Source organism: Oxyura jamaicensis, chromosome 5 (assembly GCF_011077185.1).
Source record: "Oxyura jamaicensis isolate SHBP4307 breed ruddy duck chromosome 5, BPBGC_Ojam_1.0, whole genome shotgun sequence".
NCBI classification, from domain to species: domain Eukaryota; kingdom Metazoa; phylum Chordata; class Aves; order Anseriformes; family Anatidae; genus Oxyura; species Oxyura jamaicensis.
In genome coordinates this window covers 48,874,985-48,893,945 of record NC_048897.1, presented here as the reverse complement: position 1 = coordinate 48,893,945, position 18,961 = coordinate 48,874,985, and the positions used below count along the sequence as shown (strand labels likewise).

The window sequence follows — 18,961 nt, the reverse complement described above, 5'->3', positions numbered from 1 at the left end:
GGGAAAAAAATAACAGAAATAACTGAAGAGATACTCTGAAAGCTTGATTGATCCATTTTGCATGCTCAAACAAAAACCTTGGAAATCAACACAACTTGGGCTGTTATGCGTAAGGTTAAGTCACGAGAGATTTTAAAGACTTTTTTAAAATCCCCCCAGGAAGGTCAGGCTGCATGAAGATTTAATGAAACGCGTGCTTAACAGAGGTGTGAGTTTAAGCAGTAGTTGGCACAGAGGAACAAAGCTGATTTCTTTCTGTTTTCAATGAATTTACAAAAGCTCCTGGTAGTTTGTGTGTATGGTGTTAAAAAGAGACTTGTGCAGGGCTCGACTCTCTCTGCTCATCGGTATTTAGTTCTCTCACTCTTCCCTGTGGACATGGTAAGCCTTTGAACGTACAAAGTCTGCAAACACAGACACACAAATTGCTTCTCTTTCCATTAGAGTCCTTTGGGCTCTGGGGCTGATGTATGCTGCTGGGCCAAAGTGACTTCGAGCCTCGAGGGGATTTTTGGCCCCAGAGGTAACATTACCAGCAAAGAGCATGGGACCTGGCAGGGTATATCAACTGATTTGTAATATTAAAAATAATCTTCTCTTCTTTCAGGATTTATTCTTGAGGTTTTAGGATAAATTAGTTAGAAAAAGCAACATGAGAAAGAAAAGAGGCTTCTGATATAAGTAGGAAAACAAAGATAAATAAAACAACCTCCTACTACCCCACAGAAAGATGCCAGCACTGTAGCACCTAACATCTTGTTTTAAATTCAACGTGTCTGCCCTGCAGACCACCCGGGTTCCACGCATGTCCCACACTCTGTCCTCCAGACAAACCAAAAAGCGTACAACAGCACTGCCCTGGGTTGAGTTGTTGAGATGCCTTCTGCAGCATGCACCCACCTGTTTGGACACAGCCAGGTACAAACCCCAGGACCCATGCTGTGGGGTAACCCTGCACCTTCCGGCCCTACAAGGCACAGAGAGCTATTGGGACTCCCAGGATGAGGGTGGGCATCCCAAGATGAGGCTTCCAAGACGAGGATAAAGACTTCTCCTGAGCAAGCCAAGCTACCACAGGCTGTCACTACAGAGAGAAGCTGAGCAGTGGTGACAGCGCTCCCCAGCCCAAAGGCCACCTACATGTTTCAGTGCACCAAGCAGCTCCAGCACAGCAGTCCTCCCTAGGGTGCCCCTTGGACCTTTGGTCTCCAATACCTTCTCTCTCCATCTCCACAAGCTCTAGAAATGAGGCATGGTCAGGCAGCCTCTTCAAGGTCCTTTACATGTGCTCTTCACGTTGCTACAACTGCCAAGGCCAGAGCTTCAGGCATGTTTGGAAGTAGGTGCCCCGACCTCCTGCAGAGCTTCAAGGTGTCACCCACGTCCCCACTTCCCCCGCAGCACCCCTGGGGCCAACCACACAGGTCACATGCAAGCTCTGCTTTGTAACCCGGAGTCAGTTTCTGTGTCAGCCCGTGGGTGTGAGATGCCATTTTGCTCCCAAAAGCACAAACATCCCAGTGCCAGAAGGGCAGCAGCAGAACAGGTTAAGCCCAGGAGAGGCAGAAGTTGGTGTACCGGTGTAATACCACCTGCCTTCCCGAGCAAAAAGCTGCACAGGGTCTGTTCTCGTTTGTAACGAACAGCTGCAGAGATAAGACAGGTACACGGTCCAAAACAGCAGCTCTGAAAATGATCACCTTGACAGAGAGATTTCTCTTACTGCACGCTGTAAAACAGGTAGATTGCTTCAACCTGAGCCTCTAGTAAATGCAACAGCAAAAATACCAGAGTATAAATAGAGGCATTTTTACTGCTTATTGTGTAATTTAGCCTTCCTTCACTCTCAAAGCTCACAGGCACAGTCTTTGCAGCCAGCTCGTTGCTCTGAGGGCTGCCTGGCTGTGGCTGTACCGCAGCAGGATACAAAGCCCCAGCCTGGCCCTTTAGTTCCCACATCATGCGAGAGCTCTCAGCATCTCCAGCCCTCCGCTGTAATGAAATGTGATTAAAGGCGGTGCCTTCCCCCTCTAAGCCTGACTGACTGCTCAGTCCTTCATCCCCTACACATCAGCCGTCGCTCTAGGAGCAGCGAGGATTACCTCTGTTTCTCTGAAAAGGGAATTTTACAAAGAAATCCAGCAGTAGGAGCTTAAACAGCAAACCTGTTGGCCGTGTGAGCAGGCACAGCCATGTGATGTGCACACACCAGGTAGCAGAGAGGAGCACACCCGCAGGACCCTGGCCAACTGAACCTGTTTCCCCCTTCTGCCCAGCTCCAGCCCCTGTGCAGAGAAGAGCTGAGCAGAGTAGACGAGTGAGTAGGAGGGGGAGCTCTGCACTTGCAGGATGCAGTCAGTAGTGGCCTAGTTTCAGCATTTCTCAGTAGCTGAATTGCCATCCAAGAGCTATGTCTGAAAGGCTCTGCACTCACCTCCAGAACATACAGCTATTAAAACGATCCCCTGCCCTGGAGTACCCTGGGCCAAGAATCTGGGTCTGAATCTATGATGTGAGACGGCGATGTTGTCTGGAAGTACATCCTCTGTGTGGCAGCAGGATCTCCGCATGCTACTGCAAGTGCTGTTCCTGAGCATCTTCAGAGCAGCAATCTTTTTCTGCAGTGCTCATCCCCATCCTGGGAGCCCGGCCCAAGGTTATTAAAAGAAGCATTAGGATTTGGCCTCTCAGAGATTCCCAGCTGCATGGAACAGGACTTCCTTCTTCAAGCCCTGGCAGGGCAGTTTTGGAGACCAGTTATCCCTGAGAAAAACGCTCAGACGAACACCGATGTGTCTGCTGCTATTTAATGTCCCTGCTGATCATCCAGCTGAAAAGAGAGCGTCAGACAAGACAGTCTGCGAGCTCCAAACAGGTCATGCAGTGGCCAGAAGTTTATGTGCACAGTGATTTGATAGTGATAATACAGCAAAACAAAAATTACAACATTAAAAACATCTGCAGATCTGCTTTTGGGGGAAGGTGAAGAAATTGAGGCAAAGACCTAGCCAGAGCTGCTTCCATCGCAGAACATTACATCGGTACCAAAAAGGCACAGCCAACGCCAGAGAAGCAGAAGCAGGGGTTATTTTTTATGAATTCTCATCCACTTGCATTACATCACACAGCGTGCACAGAGTGCTCTGTGCATTTACCCAGCTCTACAGCCAGCCCGTTAGAGGTTACCATTTGAGTCCTGATTTATGCTGATACTGTCCATGCATTTATCTGACTCCGAGTGTTGATTATGCACTGTCTGCATGTCTCTGGAAACTCACAGAGGCTAAAAATTACACTTTGCGTGATGGAGGAGAGAGAAACGGCCCGATATGCTTTCATTTAGGATTCGGCATGGCACGGAGGGTATCACAGAATGAGCCTGTGGAAACAAAACCTGCAGTCACTTTTACAGCACCCCAGAGACCACACCTTCCAGTGTAACTGAGAGGTGCTTCCACCATCTCTAAGACCCAGAACTCCTGCGATATGCGACCGTTGACAGAACTGCAATGCAAGGGAACACATTTCTGATAGACACGCTGCTTTGTGCCCTATAAGCAATCGTCACCTGTTAGTAAACAGCAGTGCTTCTAAGAGCGGCTACGAGGGTATGCACGTGTGCCATAGGTTAATGGAAAAATATGGTGCTAATAATAGGTAACTTGAGAGACTGAGCCTCATGTAAGAGGTAAGGCTGCCTGTGGTAAAACTGAGCACTGCAAGAACTGTCTCAGTGTAATCTTGATAGCCAGGCCTTATATTCAACAACATCCTCACCTGGTCTTCTGTTTTTGACAGCACAGGTCTAATTTTCTTCCTTTGTACACAAATGGGAACCAAGAACATCTTAACAGCAGCCCATGGGGCCAATCCATAATTTAAGAACAGGCTCAGAACTCCTCATTTCTAATTACTCACTTAAATATTTCTTATGAGAAGAAGTTATCTGAGCAGGAGGCCGTCGCCTGTTCATTTGTGGCCTCGTGCCCAGCACAGGCTGAGCATGGCTGCTCTTATCTCAAAGCAGACAGCAAAGGCTGGATGTGTCTAGCTACCTTTTTGAGCTGGCTCTACCTGCCCGAAGGTTCGGTGTCACGATATTGAGCACTCAGGCTGTGACACGGAGCTTAGCCCTTTGCTGGCTGTGCCCACACCTCCTCCATGATGCAGGACCAGTAATGCTGTGCAGTGCGGGGCCTGAACCTCACAGCTGCAAGGTGTTTGGGTGCTGGAGACCCACAGAGAGCTGAGTCAGGCAGGGGCTGCATTTTGCCAGTGTGAAGCCAAGCAAGATCAGTTGAGACCTTTCATCTATTTTTTATTTAAATTTATGAAATTAAGCTCCTGTTAGCAGAAGTGCTGTAGAACCAGGCTCTGTTTTATATTTGTAATTAGCCCTATCAACTTCAAAGAAGCTGATTTTCTATAATATTTGCAGGGCTGGGATTTGTTTTTGCATTTAATTGATACATCATTTAGCACTTGATATCAGTACTTCAAAAGGAACATTATTGCTTTACATTTCAAAATCGCTTTGTAGTGCATTCTGTATATCGCATCGCTGAAACTGGAGAGAACAACCGGCAAATCCTTACCAGCTCCAATCATCTGTGGCTTTACTTCGTGAATTAAATGTTTGTAGTGTCACGAGCTTACATTCCTCAAAGTCTAGCTGATGTCAGTGCTGAAAAAGCAAAACCAGGCAGGAGTAATCCCTGCAATAAACAGCCCTTAAAATCATCAGTTTTATTCTTAGCATTTTGCAGTGGGGTGGGTAAACAAGTCCAACAACGTGCTTTTGTAACTTGTGGCAGGCTCTTTTCTTAACATAACTTGACATTTGCAAAAATCAAGACCCAAACTGAAAGAGGGCTCTGCTGGTTTCCCATGAGCCATCCCGTTGTATAATTTAAGTCAGTATCTTCTGCCAAAAGAGTGAAATAATGCCCAGAGCCCTCTGCTGGATGATGAAGAACCTATCTCCTTCCCCAAAGTGCTGAGATGAATCACTGTCTTGGAAAAGTTCATCGCACGCCTCAGCATACAACTTTGGCCATCACCATTGTGTTTTTGCAAACAGATCAACAGGTTCCCACTCATGCCAGTGATAACAAAGTGCATTTTACCACTCACAAACAACATTACGGGGAAGGTTTCCCAGAATAAAGCATCAAGAATTTGTCCTCATTGTGCTCAAACAGGAAAAAAAAAAAAAAAAAAAAAAAAGAAAGAAAGAAACAACGTCCCATGCACTGTAATTTCCTAATCTGAATTCTTATCATCTCTTTACAGCTGAACATGGAAGAGAAATAGATAAGAAAACAAAAACCTCTGTAAAAGCCAGGGAAAGATGCTGTAAGAGGAAATGAGCTCTTGCCTTTTGCACAGCTCAGGGAGAAGAAAAATTCAGCCAAATGAAACCAGTTGAATACCTTCTGAGCTTTAGATGTGGAAGTCTGTGGTGGTTTTACCGTGCTAGGCAGTTGAACACCACAACCGCTCTCTCACTCCCCCTCCTCAGATGAGGAGGGGAAGAAGTAAAGGAAAGAACAACTCACGGGTTGAGATAAGGATGATTTAATTAAAAAGGGGAAATATATATATATATATATAATTAAGGAAATATTATTATTAATTAAACAATTCAACTAAAGGGAAAAAAGGGAAAGGGGAAAAGGGAGGGGGGGAAAAAAGGGAATAACTAAACAAAACAAGTAAAGGCTATGTGGAAGTGCAGAGGAAAGAAATTACTCTCTACTTCCCACAAATGAGCGATGCTTGACCACGTCCTTGAAGCAGGGCCTCAACGCACGTAGCCAGTGTTCGGGAGGAGGACAGACGTTTTCGCAACGAGAGCCCACCCCTCCCCTCTTCTTCCTTTTTCCACCTTTTATTGCTGAGTGTGACATCATATGGTATGGAATATCCCTTTGGTTGGTTTAGGTCAGCTGCCCTGCTGATGTTTCTTTCTCGCTTTTTGCCCACCCCCTAGGAGGGTCAGAGAGAGTCCTGATGCTGTGCCAGCACTTCTCAGCAGCAGACACAACACTGGTGTGATACCACTGCTGTTCTAGCTACAAGTGCAGAGCGCAGCACTGTATGGGCTGCTGCAGGGAAAGTTAACATCCCAGCCAGACCCAGTACAAAGTATCAACCCTTTGTAAGGATCACCTTCTAGTGGTAGAAGGAGCATGTGGTCCCATCACCCTGTCACCTATCACAAGCAGCAGGAGCTTTTTCAGCTCCAGGACCTCAATGAATAGAGCAAACAGGAGACAGGATCAAAGCGGAGGGGTGGAAAACAAGAAAACTGGGCTCCCAGGACTGCAATAGAAATGCTGACTCCAGATGGAAGGTGGACTGTGATGCTAACAGAAAACATTTCAGATCAGCACTGCGGTGTCTCTGTTAGCAGAAGAGGTTTCACAACACTGTTCTCAACAAAATTAACGGGGAAGACGATAGAGTCCTCTGTATTATGTGCACAATTCTTGTAAAATTTCCAAAGAGGCTTCTGAAAAAGGTGTGGGAGGGTTATCGGATGACTTTGAGGCCCTCCAGACAGGAGTGAGAAATCAAGATGACATGAACACGTAATACATGACCATACAATACAGACTGCAAAATGGCAGTGGTGTAAAGAGACTGCTTGAGGTTTGCCTTGTGGAAACAGGGGTGACTCACTTACAATTCTGTTGTTCTTCCTGACTTCTCATAACCTTCTAAGCATCTTGTACCTGCAGCTGTTCCCTAGCTTAATTGCCTTTGTGCTCATTAATGGCGCATACATGTATTTCTTCTACATTTTAAAAAATAATATTAAATAAGTTCCGTTTTTTAAATGACACTATCTCAAAATAGCATTCTGGGCTCTGAATTTGAATTTCTATCTTCCAGCTGAAACAGTTCAGCAGAATCAATAGCACATAATTCATGGTTATGAAACTGCATTTTTTTGTGGGAAAGTATTGCTGATGGGGCTTTGTCCAGCCCTGGTATTCTCAGTATTGAAAGCTATATCAAGTGAGCTCATGAAAAAGGAATGTGAGAACTTTGTGGGTTTTACCTTAATTATTCATCCATAGGTGTTGGATAGAGCCCAGAATATCAATGGTTTTAGCGATTCTGTTGTATATTAAGAATAAAGGATAACAGCTTGATGTTTGTTTTGTAAGTGGGCTTGGCCAGATACTAAATACCCCCACTGCATGTTTATTTAATCAAGGAATGCAAATGTCAAGGGGGAAAATTAAAAGATCTGAGGCAATGAAGCAACACTCTACTGACATGCACAGGAACAACTCTTAAAATGTAAGGATTCAAAACTTTAGCTTCAATTAAAATCAGAAAACTCATAAGAAAACTCATTCAGAGAGCATATTTTCCCAAAGATGTATAATTTTACTATGGATTATTTTCCACTAAAGCAGGAAATACAATCAATTAAGTTAAAATTTGTATTTTCATCCTATGCTAAAGATCTATCTCACTAAAAATCCCCCTGTGAAGCCATTACCCGCTGGTATATTAATGGCACTCTCTAGGACACGCATTGCTCCTAGTGACACAAAGATATGCTATAAAGAAACCAGTTTTATTTTTCAAAGACGCACTGAAGTTAAGCACCAGTGACTTTTTTTGTAAGAGGAAAACATGTTGACCTGTTCCTCTGTCCTACTGTATTTTCTGTGTGTTCCAGTCTCCATACCATCACTTTCACCATTGTTCTGGAAAACAGTGGTCCAGCAGCACTGAAGAGAAAACCCACTGCTATTATTGTCATTTTGTCACACCGTGAGTTTTCCACCTGCTTGAGAAAGAGGAGAGGGGATCACCGAGCCTTTCCACCATCATATTTTACCCAAAGTGATACACAAGATTAGATGGCAACTTAATATTCAAATGTCATTTTCGGACACAAAAAGTAAGCTGCTTAAAGATAAAAGTAAAATGTGATGCCAGTAGTCTGTAATGGTTTGTGCTTGTACCTAAGGTCTGATCTTTAAGTTCTGACTTCCACGGTTAGTGCCTTAGTTATGTGAACTTTGCTGAAGCCAGCTGGTCTCAGAGTCTGACATTTCATGACATTTTGAACCATCTGGCTGGAAATGTCAGCCCTGAAGCTCCTCTTGAAAGGTATACTTCCTTGCAGGCTTTTCTCCAGGATGCAGACCCTACTACTGCCAGCTACGTGGAAGCCTGATGCTGCTTGCCCTCGAGGTGAGGTGTGCAGATAGGAGTCCCCAGTGGAAAAAACATGTCTTTCAGTCACCGTTTCTTCTCTTTCAGCACTGGGTGAAGAGAATCCAGCTTCCTGTGTATCATCTCTTGGTCACTGAGCTTCAGGGTTTGAATAGTCAGGGCCCTGCTATATGACTTTTGAGGAAGAGAAACTTGTTCATTACACCGGCTGCTGTAGGACACATCAGGGCAGTACCTTGATTACTGATTCAGTCTTAATTTAGACAACTCAAGTAAGTCATCCATGAGTCCCTTTGAGTAAATATTGCATAGGCACTTTGCTCACAAGAAGTTTCCCAGGAGAGTTCTCCCTCTGCCCTTCAAATGTTTATGTTCTCAAACCTATCTTCATCTTCATCTTACAATATATAACTGCTTAAAACAAAAAATATAAGGAACTTTGTGGCTTGCCAGGTACAGTCCTTTTCTATTTTAGGCAACACTATCACATAAACTATTCACTGCCATTTTAAAATAAGGTCAAGTGTTCTGTCCCTCCTATTTCTACTGGAGAGCTGTTCCAAAACTTCACTGCTCTTGGTGCTAGACAAATTCTTCTAATTTCCAGCCTAAATTTATTCATGGCCAGCTTATAGACATTTGTTCTCATGCCAACAGTGTACTTTAGCTTAAGCAACTTTTCTCCCTCCTTGTTGTTTTCTTTGCTGAGATATTCACAGCTTCCCATGTCATTCCTTTTTTCAGTGTGCTGCAGGTTTTAAACTTTGTTCTGCTCTTATTATTAATTGTCCTCTGAAATTAGTTGCAGTGTTCTAGAAATGCTTTTACTACAGTTTTATCAAAAGCGACTTTATGACTTCATGCCTCTGCATATGCAGATCAAATTGACCATCCCTAACTCCATTTCAATACACTGTCATCTCATTCTCATGTTATTCTTCACTTAACCTCTGGTTTTCTGTGTATGCACTAACATTTCTACTTCCCGCTGAGAACAGGAGTTTGAGGAGGAGGAGCACAGGGAGGTTCAGCTTACAAAAGAGCTAATTTTTAAAACTAATTTCCAGATTCCAATTCCTGGTTGCTTTTTATTCTTCCCCCCAATTGGTGTTTGCATCCTGTCCCAGCGCTGCACCATTTACACGTTTTATAACGCTGCCTTTAAGTGCTCTTTTAGATAATGGAAATTCAGTCCCGAAGAATAGCTCCAAGTTCTTTTCAGCCTAGCTCAACTCACTCACTATTGTTACTGCGCACTACCAGTGCCCTTCCAGGAGCGAATCACCAAGGAGCAGAGCTGGAACTCTGGTCTCATGGCTCAGATCACTGCCCACACTTACCCAGCAGTGTATGCAAAAACCTTTCAGGAATGTGTCAAGGTGAACAAATTCTACATCTCAGGTACCCAGGAGCTAATAAAAATCTCCCCATTTATTTGCAAGTCCTGAGCCTTAAGACAAGACGTGGGTAAACCATCCAACACTCCCAGGAGTTAAAAAGGATTGAAAAGACCCCGGTCTGCCAGGAGCCAAGCAACTGAGTTTTAGCTAATCCAATGGTTTGGTTAGAAAGAAATGAAGACATAAGGGAAAGGGGAGAGGAAATAAAGGAAGAATTATAAAGAGCCATAATGGGTCAAGCCAAAGGATTACTCAGGATCCTGTCTCTGAGAGGGCCCAGATTATTAGGGAAAGTACACAAAAACATGGAAACCAGCAGTGAAAATCACTCCCACTCACAGGGATTGGAGATGTCCTGCCCTCCTTCCTCAATATATCCTTGCAGATTTCCTGCAATACGTGTTGAAAGATTTCCCAAGTCAGCTATTGAAATTGCATCTTTCTGTTTAACAACCTTTGATGGAGGTATATCCATAAATTTGTCTAATCACATTTGTCAATTGTTCATGCTTTCAGCATTCATGACATCCCGTAGTAACAACTCCACAATTTAATTATGGGCTGTTGAAGAAATACTCCCTTTTGTTTGTCCTGAACCTGCCTGGTGATTTCATGATGTGCTCCAGAGCTTGTACAGCAAGAAATAGTGGCTGTTGTTCCCTGTTTACATCTTCATGCAGCTTGTGATTTTATATACCCCTGTGATTTAGTCATTTGTTTTCCAAGGTGAGCGTTTCATACAAGTTCTCATAAGGAAATTATCCCATATTGGTGGTTATGTTAAGTACTCTTTCATTTTCTAGCTCTGTTTTTTTATTTTTTGTGATGAAGGAACTGTGAAGAGTCTAAACCGCTTGCAGGATGCAGGGTGTGGGTACACTCAGAATCTACTGCTACAGCATGATATTTTGTTTTGTTATGTCATCCCACCCACCACCCAGTGGTTTCTAACATTTTGTCTGCTTCTTTTATTGCTCCCAAACATGGAACTGGTATTTTCATTGAATTATCCATGATGACTCTGAGACCCTTTTTCCTGAGATGTGATAGCTGACTTAGAGCTCATCAGTGTGTATCTATAGCCATGGCTGCCTCTCCTCACATGCAGCAGTTTGCAGTCACCACTACAGAGTTTCATCTAGTGTTTCATCGACCAGTCCCTCAAATTTTATGAGGTCCTTTTTGCAACTCTTTGCAGTTGCTAGTCTTGTTCTGTGATCCAGGAAAAACAAAACAAAACAAAACAAAACAAAAAAGTTAGATGAAAAAAAAGAAATATGAGAAAGAAAAACGCTTTTTAGGATTCCCTGAAGCTGATGATGTAGGAAGTCCGTTACTCAACTTCATCTTTTGATACATCAGTCTTACAGTAACCTTGTACTGTGAATTATGTTAACAGATCTCATCATGACAAGATGCAAATATCTCAAAGAAGACTTGCTGATATCACATCTAGAATGCTTCTGTCATCATCTCTCTCAGATCGGGATAGGGCTTGGCCCTTTTTCATCCATGCAGCCAGCCCAATTAAGGTATTATTTCATCCTGGAAAGCTGACTGCACTTGTTCCAGCCCAGCAGGTTTTCAATTTCCATTGTGCATCAGAGACAAAGAGATGTGCTACTCACCATGGAAAAATGCAAGAGAAGAAAAGTAGGTGAAAATTCCTCAGTATTTCATTGCTGCTTTTGAGTGCAATTTGCTCGCCCCAGACATTAGACATGTTCCAATGCTACTTCTGTGACATTTTGAGGGTTCACATTTCCTACAGACGACTGGTGACTGACATTACAGTCTAACTGCTGAACATGCTCAAGAACTTTCTTGAATAGTTTTGTTTGTTTCTCCCTACCTCTGTGTAACTAGAGGTCTTGATCTCAGCGTAACCAGGCTCTGGGAAGAGGTAATTCATAAGGATTCCGCTGTCGTCAGACTAAAGTGATTCTACCACACCACCTCCAGTGGCTGGGTTTTCACAGGTTTAATTTCCCGTGTGTAAGGAAAAAATAATAATAATAATAGCAGGCAAGAATATGACCATAAAACAGTTACGGCCATGTAACTGGCATCATTTTACAGGGTTCAGCAGAGCTATAGGAGTACACACAAGCTGCAGATTAGAGCCAAAATTGCCTCCCTTGTAGCTTGACGAGCCTATAATGACACAGTGTCTCACAGACGATTTACTTTTGTTTCAATGGAGCTCATTCAGGCCCTTGATACATAGAAGGAAGTGAAAGAAGAAAAGGACGTATGCAGAAAAAGATGATGTTTTCTAAATTATTGATGCAAGTGGGGTTTGTTCGGTTACAAAAATTGGAAAATATTCACCACTAAACTGATTTTCATTTTTCATTTCTTCAGAATTTTCATTTCTGCAGATTTCTTCTGCATTTCTGCAGATCCTCTATAGCAAGGATGTAAAACGTGATCCCCCTCTTGGAGAAAGGATTTACTTCACCATTCATAAGCAGTAAAAAATAAATATTGTAAACTTTAAAGAGCTTAATGGCTTTGGATATTATTGATGGATTACAAGGAATGAAAAAGTTAAAAAAATCAATTGAAATAGAAATAAAATAGAATAGAAATAGAAACTTCTTTTTAAAGATTGTCCATGAAAATATCAGGAAGGTGTTTCACAGGTGCCGATTTCTAACCTAAATCAGATCCCAGTGAGATTCAGAGTGCAGAAGAATTCAGCACGGGCACACTACCCCCTACCATTATTGTCAATAAACAACATGGATGTTTCAAAAGTTTGTTCAACTTAAAATTTCAGTGACTGGATCTTCCCATGCCTTTCTCCATCAGACTCAAAAGCATCTGCTATCATCTGTATTTTTCTGCATAAATCTGTATACTGTTACTCAGCTCAGTCTTAAGCTTTCTTTTATCAGTGAGAGTCTGACAGCAGTGCATCACCAGCTTTGGTTTCCCATCCATGGCTAAGTTTGTAGCTTCCTTTCCTGGAATGAAGCCACACCAGATGAACACAGTGTTGCAGGAGCTGTTTTACCAATGCTGCATACAAAAAAAATTCCTTCTGTCCTATTCCCTGTGTCCACCTACTTGATAAATGCACAGCTCATGTGGGTTGGTTAATTTTTACTTGAGACTTACAATGGCAGCTCAGGCTGAAGCGGTTTGCTATGATGACCTTGTATTCCTTTCCTGAGTCAGAGCACTTCAAGATGGGGTTTCTCCTCCTGCAGCCGTAGACCATCTAGCCGCAGTGTATCAGCTTGCATTTAGCTGTATTGAAGTGCTTATTGCTGGACTGTGACCACTTAATTAGGTGATTCAAATCATCTTGTAGGTATAACTTCATTATTTACTACTCAACAAATTTGCGCCATCTGCAGATTTAACTGGCTGAGACCTCTATTACCATTTGGATAGATTAGATAGTTTCATTAAATTGATTAATAATCATTAAAATTATTTCCCCCATTTTGAGATCTGCTTTTAAGCCAATTTCTAATCCATTTAATGTGTGCCCTGCAAATTCTATTTTATGCTACACTGCTTGTTTTCATATATTTTATGTTTATGGTGATGTTCCCCTGTGAGTACCTAGTTGCTGTGGTTTAACCCTGGTAGGCAGCTAAGCACCACATGGGCTCTTGCTCGCTTCCACCCCTGCAGGAAGGGGGGGGAAAGAATCAGAAAGGTAAGTTGGAAAACTCATGTGTTAAGATAAAGACAGTTTAATGAGAAAGACAAGAGGAGCAAAACAGTCAAAGATAAAAAAAAGAAGTGCATGTGCACAACTCAATTGCTCACCACGAGCTGACCAATGCCCAGACAGTCCCTGAGCTCCTGTAGCACCCCCACGTGCAACTCCTCCCTATTTTTATTGTTCCACATAAGGCCATACGGTGTGGGACATCCCTTTGGCCAGTTGGGGTCAGCTGTCTTGGCTGTGTCCCCTCCCAGCTCCTTGTGCACCCCCAGCCTCCTTGCTGGCAGGGCAGTATGAGAAGCTGAAAAGTCCTTGAGTCTGCATAAGCACTGCTCAGCATGTTATTATCACTTTTTTCATTACATATCCAAAAATGTAGCACCGTACAAGCTACTAAGAAAAAAATTAACTCTGTCCCAACCAAACCAGCACACTACCTGATGGTTTCTGAACAATTTCCTGCTTCTTTGATATTTCCAAGTTTCAAGTTATGCCCCCTGTTGTTTGTCAGAAATTGCTGTAAAGTCTGGGACAGTGACCATAACAAAAAGAAATAAAAAAATAAAAAGAGGCATATATCTATTACTGCATAGTGCTATTTTTTGTTTGCGTAAAGCAAGTGTGCCAGGATCATGAGTCACTAGGCAACTGCTAATTTATAGATCAATGCTGAGCTCATTTCTGTCTGTTAGCATAACATCCGGTCCGGAGCAATCACTGCAATAATAAAACATTCTATAAATAATGCCTTACCTATTGTTTCTAGAAGCACTAATGAAGTTTTATCAGTTTGATTTGTTGTTGTTTGTTTGTTTGTTTTTTAACCTCCCTGCAGGAGACTTTCAGCAGCTATCCCCAAGTCAAAGTCACCTGAAATAACTCAGGATTTTTCTTCCTACATGTTACTGACATATACATGTGAAGCAGCTTGCCCTGAGCCATAGGGAAATTTCATACAGATGCCCAGTGCCCATCTGAGCTCATGCCTCAGTTTTTGTGGCCTGTCTTAAAAAACACTGAGAAAATACAGTAATTCAGATAATCTAAAAGCATGTAAAATGTAAAGCACAGACACACATATTCAATTTTATGCTCCTATTTAGTGCATTTACTTTAGAAAAAGTGGTGAACAGTTGTCTATAAAATCAGGTGAACTTCAAATGCAGCAGAGAGGGCAGGGCCCTGCAGCACTGGCATCCGTTTGCTTCTTGCGCTCTGTGTCAAAGGGATGCAGCCAAAGCTGCAGGGAAATGGCCTTGTCCACGCAGAGCTCAGACAGTCAGGAGTTATTCTCGATAAGATACTCGTGCATATGCATTTAAATCCACAATTCTGTCTGTCACTAGTGCCATACTTGAGACAACGCACTTCTATCACATTCAATCCTGCAGGTCAAACTGTAACTAGCCGGGGATACGCACTCCCCAGGTAACACCTATTTTTGGCAGCGCCAAGAGCAAGCAAGGGCACTTCTCCCCATCACATTTGTGCTCAGGGTTCATGGCACTGACACAAACACAGTGACTGCATCACCAGTGCTGTGTCAAAGCCCAGAAGCCTTTCTCAGGCTTGTTCTAACAACGTTCTTCTTGACCCCAGGAGGAGAAAGGACTCTGCATTATGAGGTGGAGACATCACTGCAGCTGGGTATCTTCATTTTTCCAACTACTGTCAGTGCTTAACCTGCTAAGCTACCAACTTCTGATCACAAGGGCTTAACGAGAAGTCTATTTTTTAAAACTTCAAAAAGCATGGACACATCCCACATCAAAATATTTAGACTACTAAAATTATTAAAATAAAATAAAATCCCCAAACTGTCTCATTTATCTTACCTGATACTAAAAGATAAAGTATGCACAGTTCTATTAGCAACAAGGAACAGAAAGTCTAGCTTCTAAAATGTAATCTATTTTAAACATTTACTTGAGGTCTATCATCACTGCTTCTTGGCACTTAATCTGATATTTGATCTAAATATGCATTGTTTGGCAGAGGTGATACTGGAAGCACTTGAATTAATAAATGACGCAGTAGAAGTTAGAAATATTCCAGCGATACAAATAGAAGCAGACAAAAGGCTGCTCATAGCTTACAAACAATACTTTTTTAAGGATGGAAACCCTTCTACAAACAAATGTACCAATCATTTCTAACAATGCCAGAGAAACCAAGTTGTCTACCACCCCATAAAAGTATCAGTAGAAGGCAAAGGCAGAAACATATGTTGGTGATACACAGCGATCCATAAGAATCTGATGAACAACAGTTTCTAAAGTTTCACTGACAGCAAAACTACAAAAACAATTCCAAAAGTAAATGTACAGCAGGAAGGCACCATCAGCACTTAAATGCTTGCTTTGACTATGCTATGAAATTATTTAAAATTATACTGAAAGGCTTTAGCAGAATTAGAGCAGAATGTGCCACAGCAGAAGGTGAAAGACAACACACTTGAAATGATTAATCCAGTTTGAGATAGGTCTGAAAATCCTTTACATTAAAAGAAAAACCCAGCAATGCAACCATACATTTTTAAAATGTATGTGCAAATATACATTTTAACAGCTTTGTAAACCAACACCGAATTATCTAGAAGTAACGTTATCTAACTCTTAATGAGCTGAATTAACACTTAATATTGTAATACTACCCTGCATATTTGCTGCAGTTACAGAATCACAGAATCACATTTGAAGAGATTAGGGATATTATACGCACACAGATTTTAGGCTGCCAAAGCGGGTCACCCTGAGATGATTCAGTCACCTAAAAAGGACTGAAGGTGTTTCACAAAATGTCTATTTTTGTAATTATTCCCTTCTGGTAAAAGAGGAGTGTTTTCCAGTCAAACAGAAATCCCTACACCCAAATTAGATCATTTGGCTTTCCTCATTGCCAATAATGAGTCATTCACTTACAAGCTCAGAAACAAAAGCAGTTGCATTTTGCTACTGAGAGTACCAATGAATATCTGGATTTGGATGCAGTGTCCAGTTTTACTGCCTTATCATTCAACTGCTTGCTTGAAAATACTAAGGAGATCACAAAATGGCATCAACAGGCCTAGCTGCCTAAGCTACTTTACTGTGAGGGTTGCCCATAAGATCCTTTGTCAATAGGAAAGGAAAGAAAAGGAGTAATTTGCTAAACAAGACCAGCTTTGTTGCAATATCCAGTATAACACAACACACTCCCCTTAAACAAAATTACATAAAAGCTTCTCTGCAGGAGGCTCAGAGTAGATGACTGTGTTGGTTTTATCCTTGACATAGAAAGTGAGCACAGTTTTCAGAGCATTAACCCTTTTTAATTTAAAATCATTCCATTAGGTACTTGTTACAATATGTTAACTTGCCAGATCATATTTGGACGCATAATTTGACCTCATTCAGACTTCTGCTAAAAGAAACCTACTAAATTTTTGTCTTTAGGTAAATGAATTGCAGGACCTGTAGAACAGGGAAGTCTGAGACCACTCGGCAGCATCTTTTACAACGGAGAAACAGATGGAAACTGCCTGCCTTACATGGAATTGGAGTGACATCTGGTGACATCGGAAAGCAGCGCAAGTAGCGACTGATCAGCCTTTGAAAAACTACAGAAGCTGCTGGAGCCATTTCCACCCCTTCAATTAAAAATGTTAAGAAACATTAATGCAAAGAGTTTAACTAAAACCCTTGATATTTTGAATAAATCTAACCTCCTTTTTCACAAATCGGTCACCTCTGACGACATCTGTGTATGCAGGAATCCAATTTTCTGCTGAGAAATCCTACTGCTGGGAAATGTTCATCTAGCCTCACTGCATGGAAAATAAAAATAAAAAATAAAATAACTAAATAAAATTAAGTGAGCAGTTCTTTCACATTGACAGGTCTATTTTATCTCATGCCCACGTTTCAAATTGATTTTAGTGAAGTCAGAGCAAGCTTCTGTGCTGCAAGTTGGCACAACCAGTTCACATTCCTCCTGAAGTTAAACCACTTAACAAACACAGTACCCCTCTGACCAAGAGTGGTATGTGAGACAGAATAGAACACTCTAAACCTTTTTTTTCCTCACATTTCACTAAAACACCTCAGCAGCTCTTCTCCACTACTCACACTAAAGTCATTGCAGCTTAATTTAATTAAGCACCAGCATGGGGTCAGGTGGACGGAAAATGGCAGGGGAGAAGCTCCGGAGTGTCGTGGCAGACCACTGGCCCCGTTTAACTGGGATTACTGGGATTACTGGGATTACTGGTGCCGCGCCCCAGCGCCGCTCCCTCAGGTACCCAACATGGCCGCCGCCATGCCCACCGACATGGCCGCCACCGGCGCCAGGCCTGCCACTCGCGCCTCCCATTGGCTGCCGGCCCGCCGGTGGGCGGGGCGAGGCGGTCTCCTAGGTGACGCGCCCCGCCGGCGGTGCTCTGGGGCCCGGAGGTGCCCAGGCCCGAAATAGGCCGCAGGGGGGAATCGTGGCGGTGCTGGGCGGGAGCTCGGTGTGTGGGGGCTCTCTGTGGGGTCTGAGCTCCAGGGGTGGTGCTGGCAAAGCTGTGCCCTCCGTAGGCGAGGTAGAGCAAAGTTCTGTGCTTCCTCGGGCTTCCAGCCAGAGCCCTAGAGGAGCTGGTGTCCACCCAGCCTCATGGGGGTCTAATTTGACTTAAGTGTTGCAAGTGGAAAAACACATTCTTCGTTTCCAGCCCCAAAATACTCACTAGAGGGACTGTCTGTCATCAAATACTGAGGCAAGGATTCCAAAGCAGCAGAAACGTGGTGATGTGTTAAGGGTATACTCTGTGCATCCCACAAACAAAGTGATTTAAGTGATTCAAAAAGGCGGAAAAAAAAGCTGCTATTTCAATTCTAATTTTTCATACTGTTTGATAATGCTAAAGATTAATTGTAGCAGCATTCTGATTACCTTAAAAATTGTAGCAAAAGTTTTATACTTTCAATTGTATTCTGATATCTGCGATGCTTGTGCAAAAGGGCTGTTACTGCGGTTTTTGTGGTGAATTATGAGCTCTGGCTGGCACATTCTTATCTTTATGATTTGTGCAAATATAACTTAATGAACTTAATGCATGAGTAAATGGATGCACTTCCTCATCCTTTATGGAGGTGTTCAGAATAGCTTGTGCTACAGTGCTTTATGGAACTTTAGAATCTAAAAAAGTTAAGTAAAAAAGTAGTAAATCAAAATATCTCTGGCAGCTTCAGCTTTCTTCTGTTATAATCTCCATTGTGAATCCATTAGAAATACAGATTCTGTAATTCAATGTAGGAATTTAGAGCTTTACGAACTTCTTGGAAATCCTGTGACTCTATATGGGTGGCTACACAGCTAATAATATTAATGTGTTTTTTTTTTTTTTCTAAGAAGTTACTAAGAAATAATAGTCACAGCAGAGAATTCAAGAAATGATGCAAAGTGATAACCAAACCCGGATCCTTGAGGAGATGATTATGGAGTTGGTAAGATATTCATTCATTTTTTTTTTCATTTTTTTTTTCCTCTCTACTTCTGTAAATATCAGTGTTCTTAATAGAAAATAGAGCTGTTTTTACTTTTCCAGAGGTACCACCTGTAGTGTAGCCTCCGTTCTGGAATAGCCCAGAGGTGGTATAGGGCACGCATTAATAAGAGTCTGTGGTGAACTGAGTGTTTCAGAACTGTAGCAAAC

The 18,961-nt window shown here is 42.4% G+C and overlaps 1 protein-coding gene across 2 annotated transcripts in view; it reads left to right on the top strand.

The window, feature by feature from the left end:
- Positions 1 to 17,756: 17,756 nt before the first annotated feature.
- LRRC9 (leucine rich repeat containing 9) overlaps positions 17,757 to 18,961 on the top strand; it is a 46,781-nt gene continuing 45,576 nt past the window's right edge. For both annotated transcript variants that reach the window (XM_035328874.1, XM_035328873.1), the window contains exons 1-3: positions 17,757 to 17,776; positions 18,459 to 18,465; positions 18,658 to 18,752. In XM_035328874.1, coding sequence (XP_035184765.1) covers positions 18,699 to 18,752 — 54 coding nt within the window. In that variant the 5' untranslated portion in view covers positions 17,757 to 17,776; positions 18,459 to 18,465; positions 18,658 to 18,698. The remainder of the gene's footprint in view (positions 17,777 to 18,458; positions 18,466 to 18,657; positions 18,753 to 18,961) is intronic.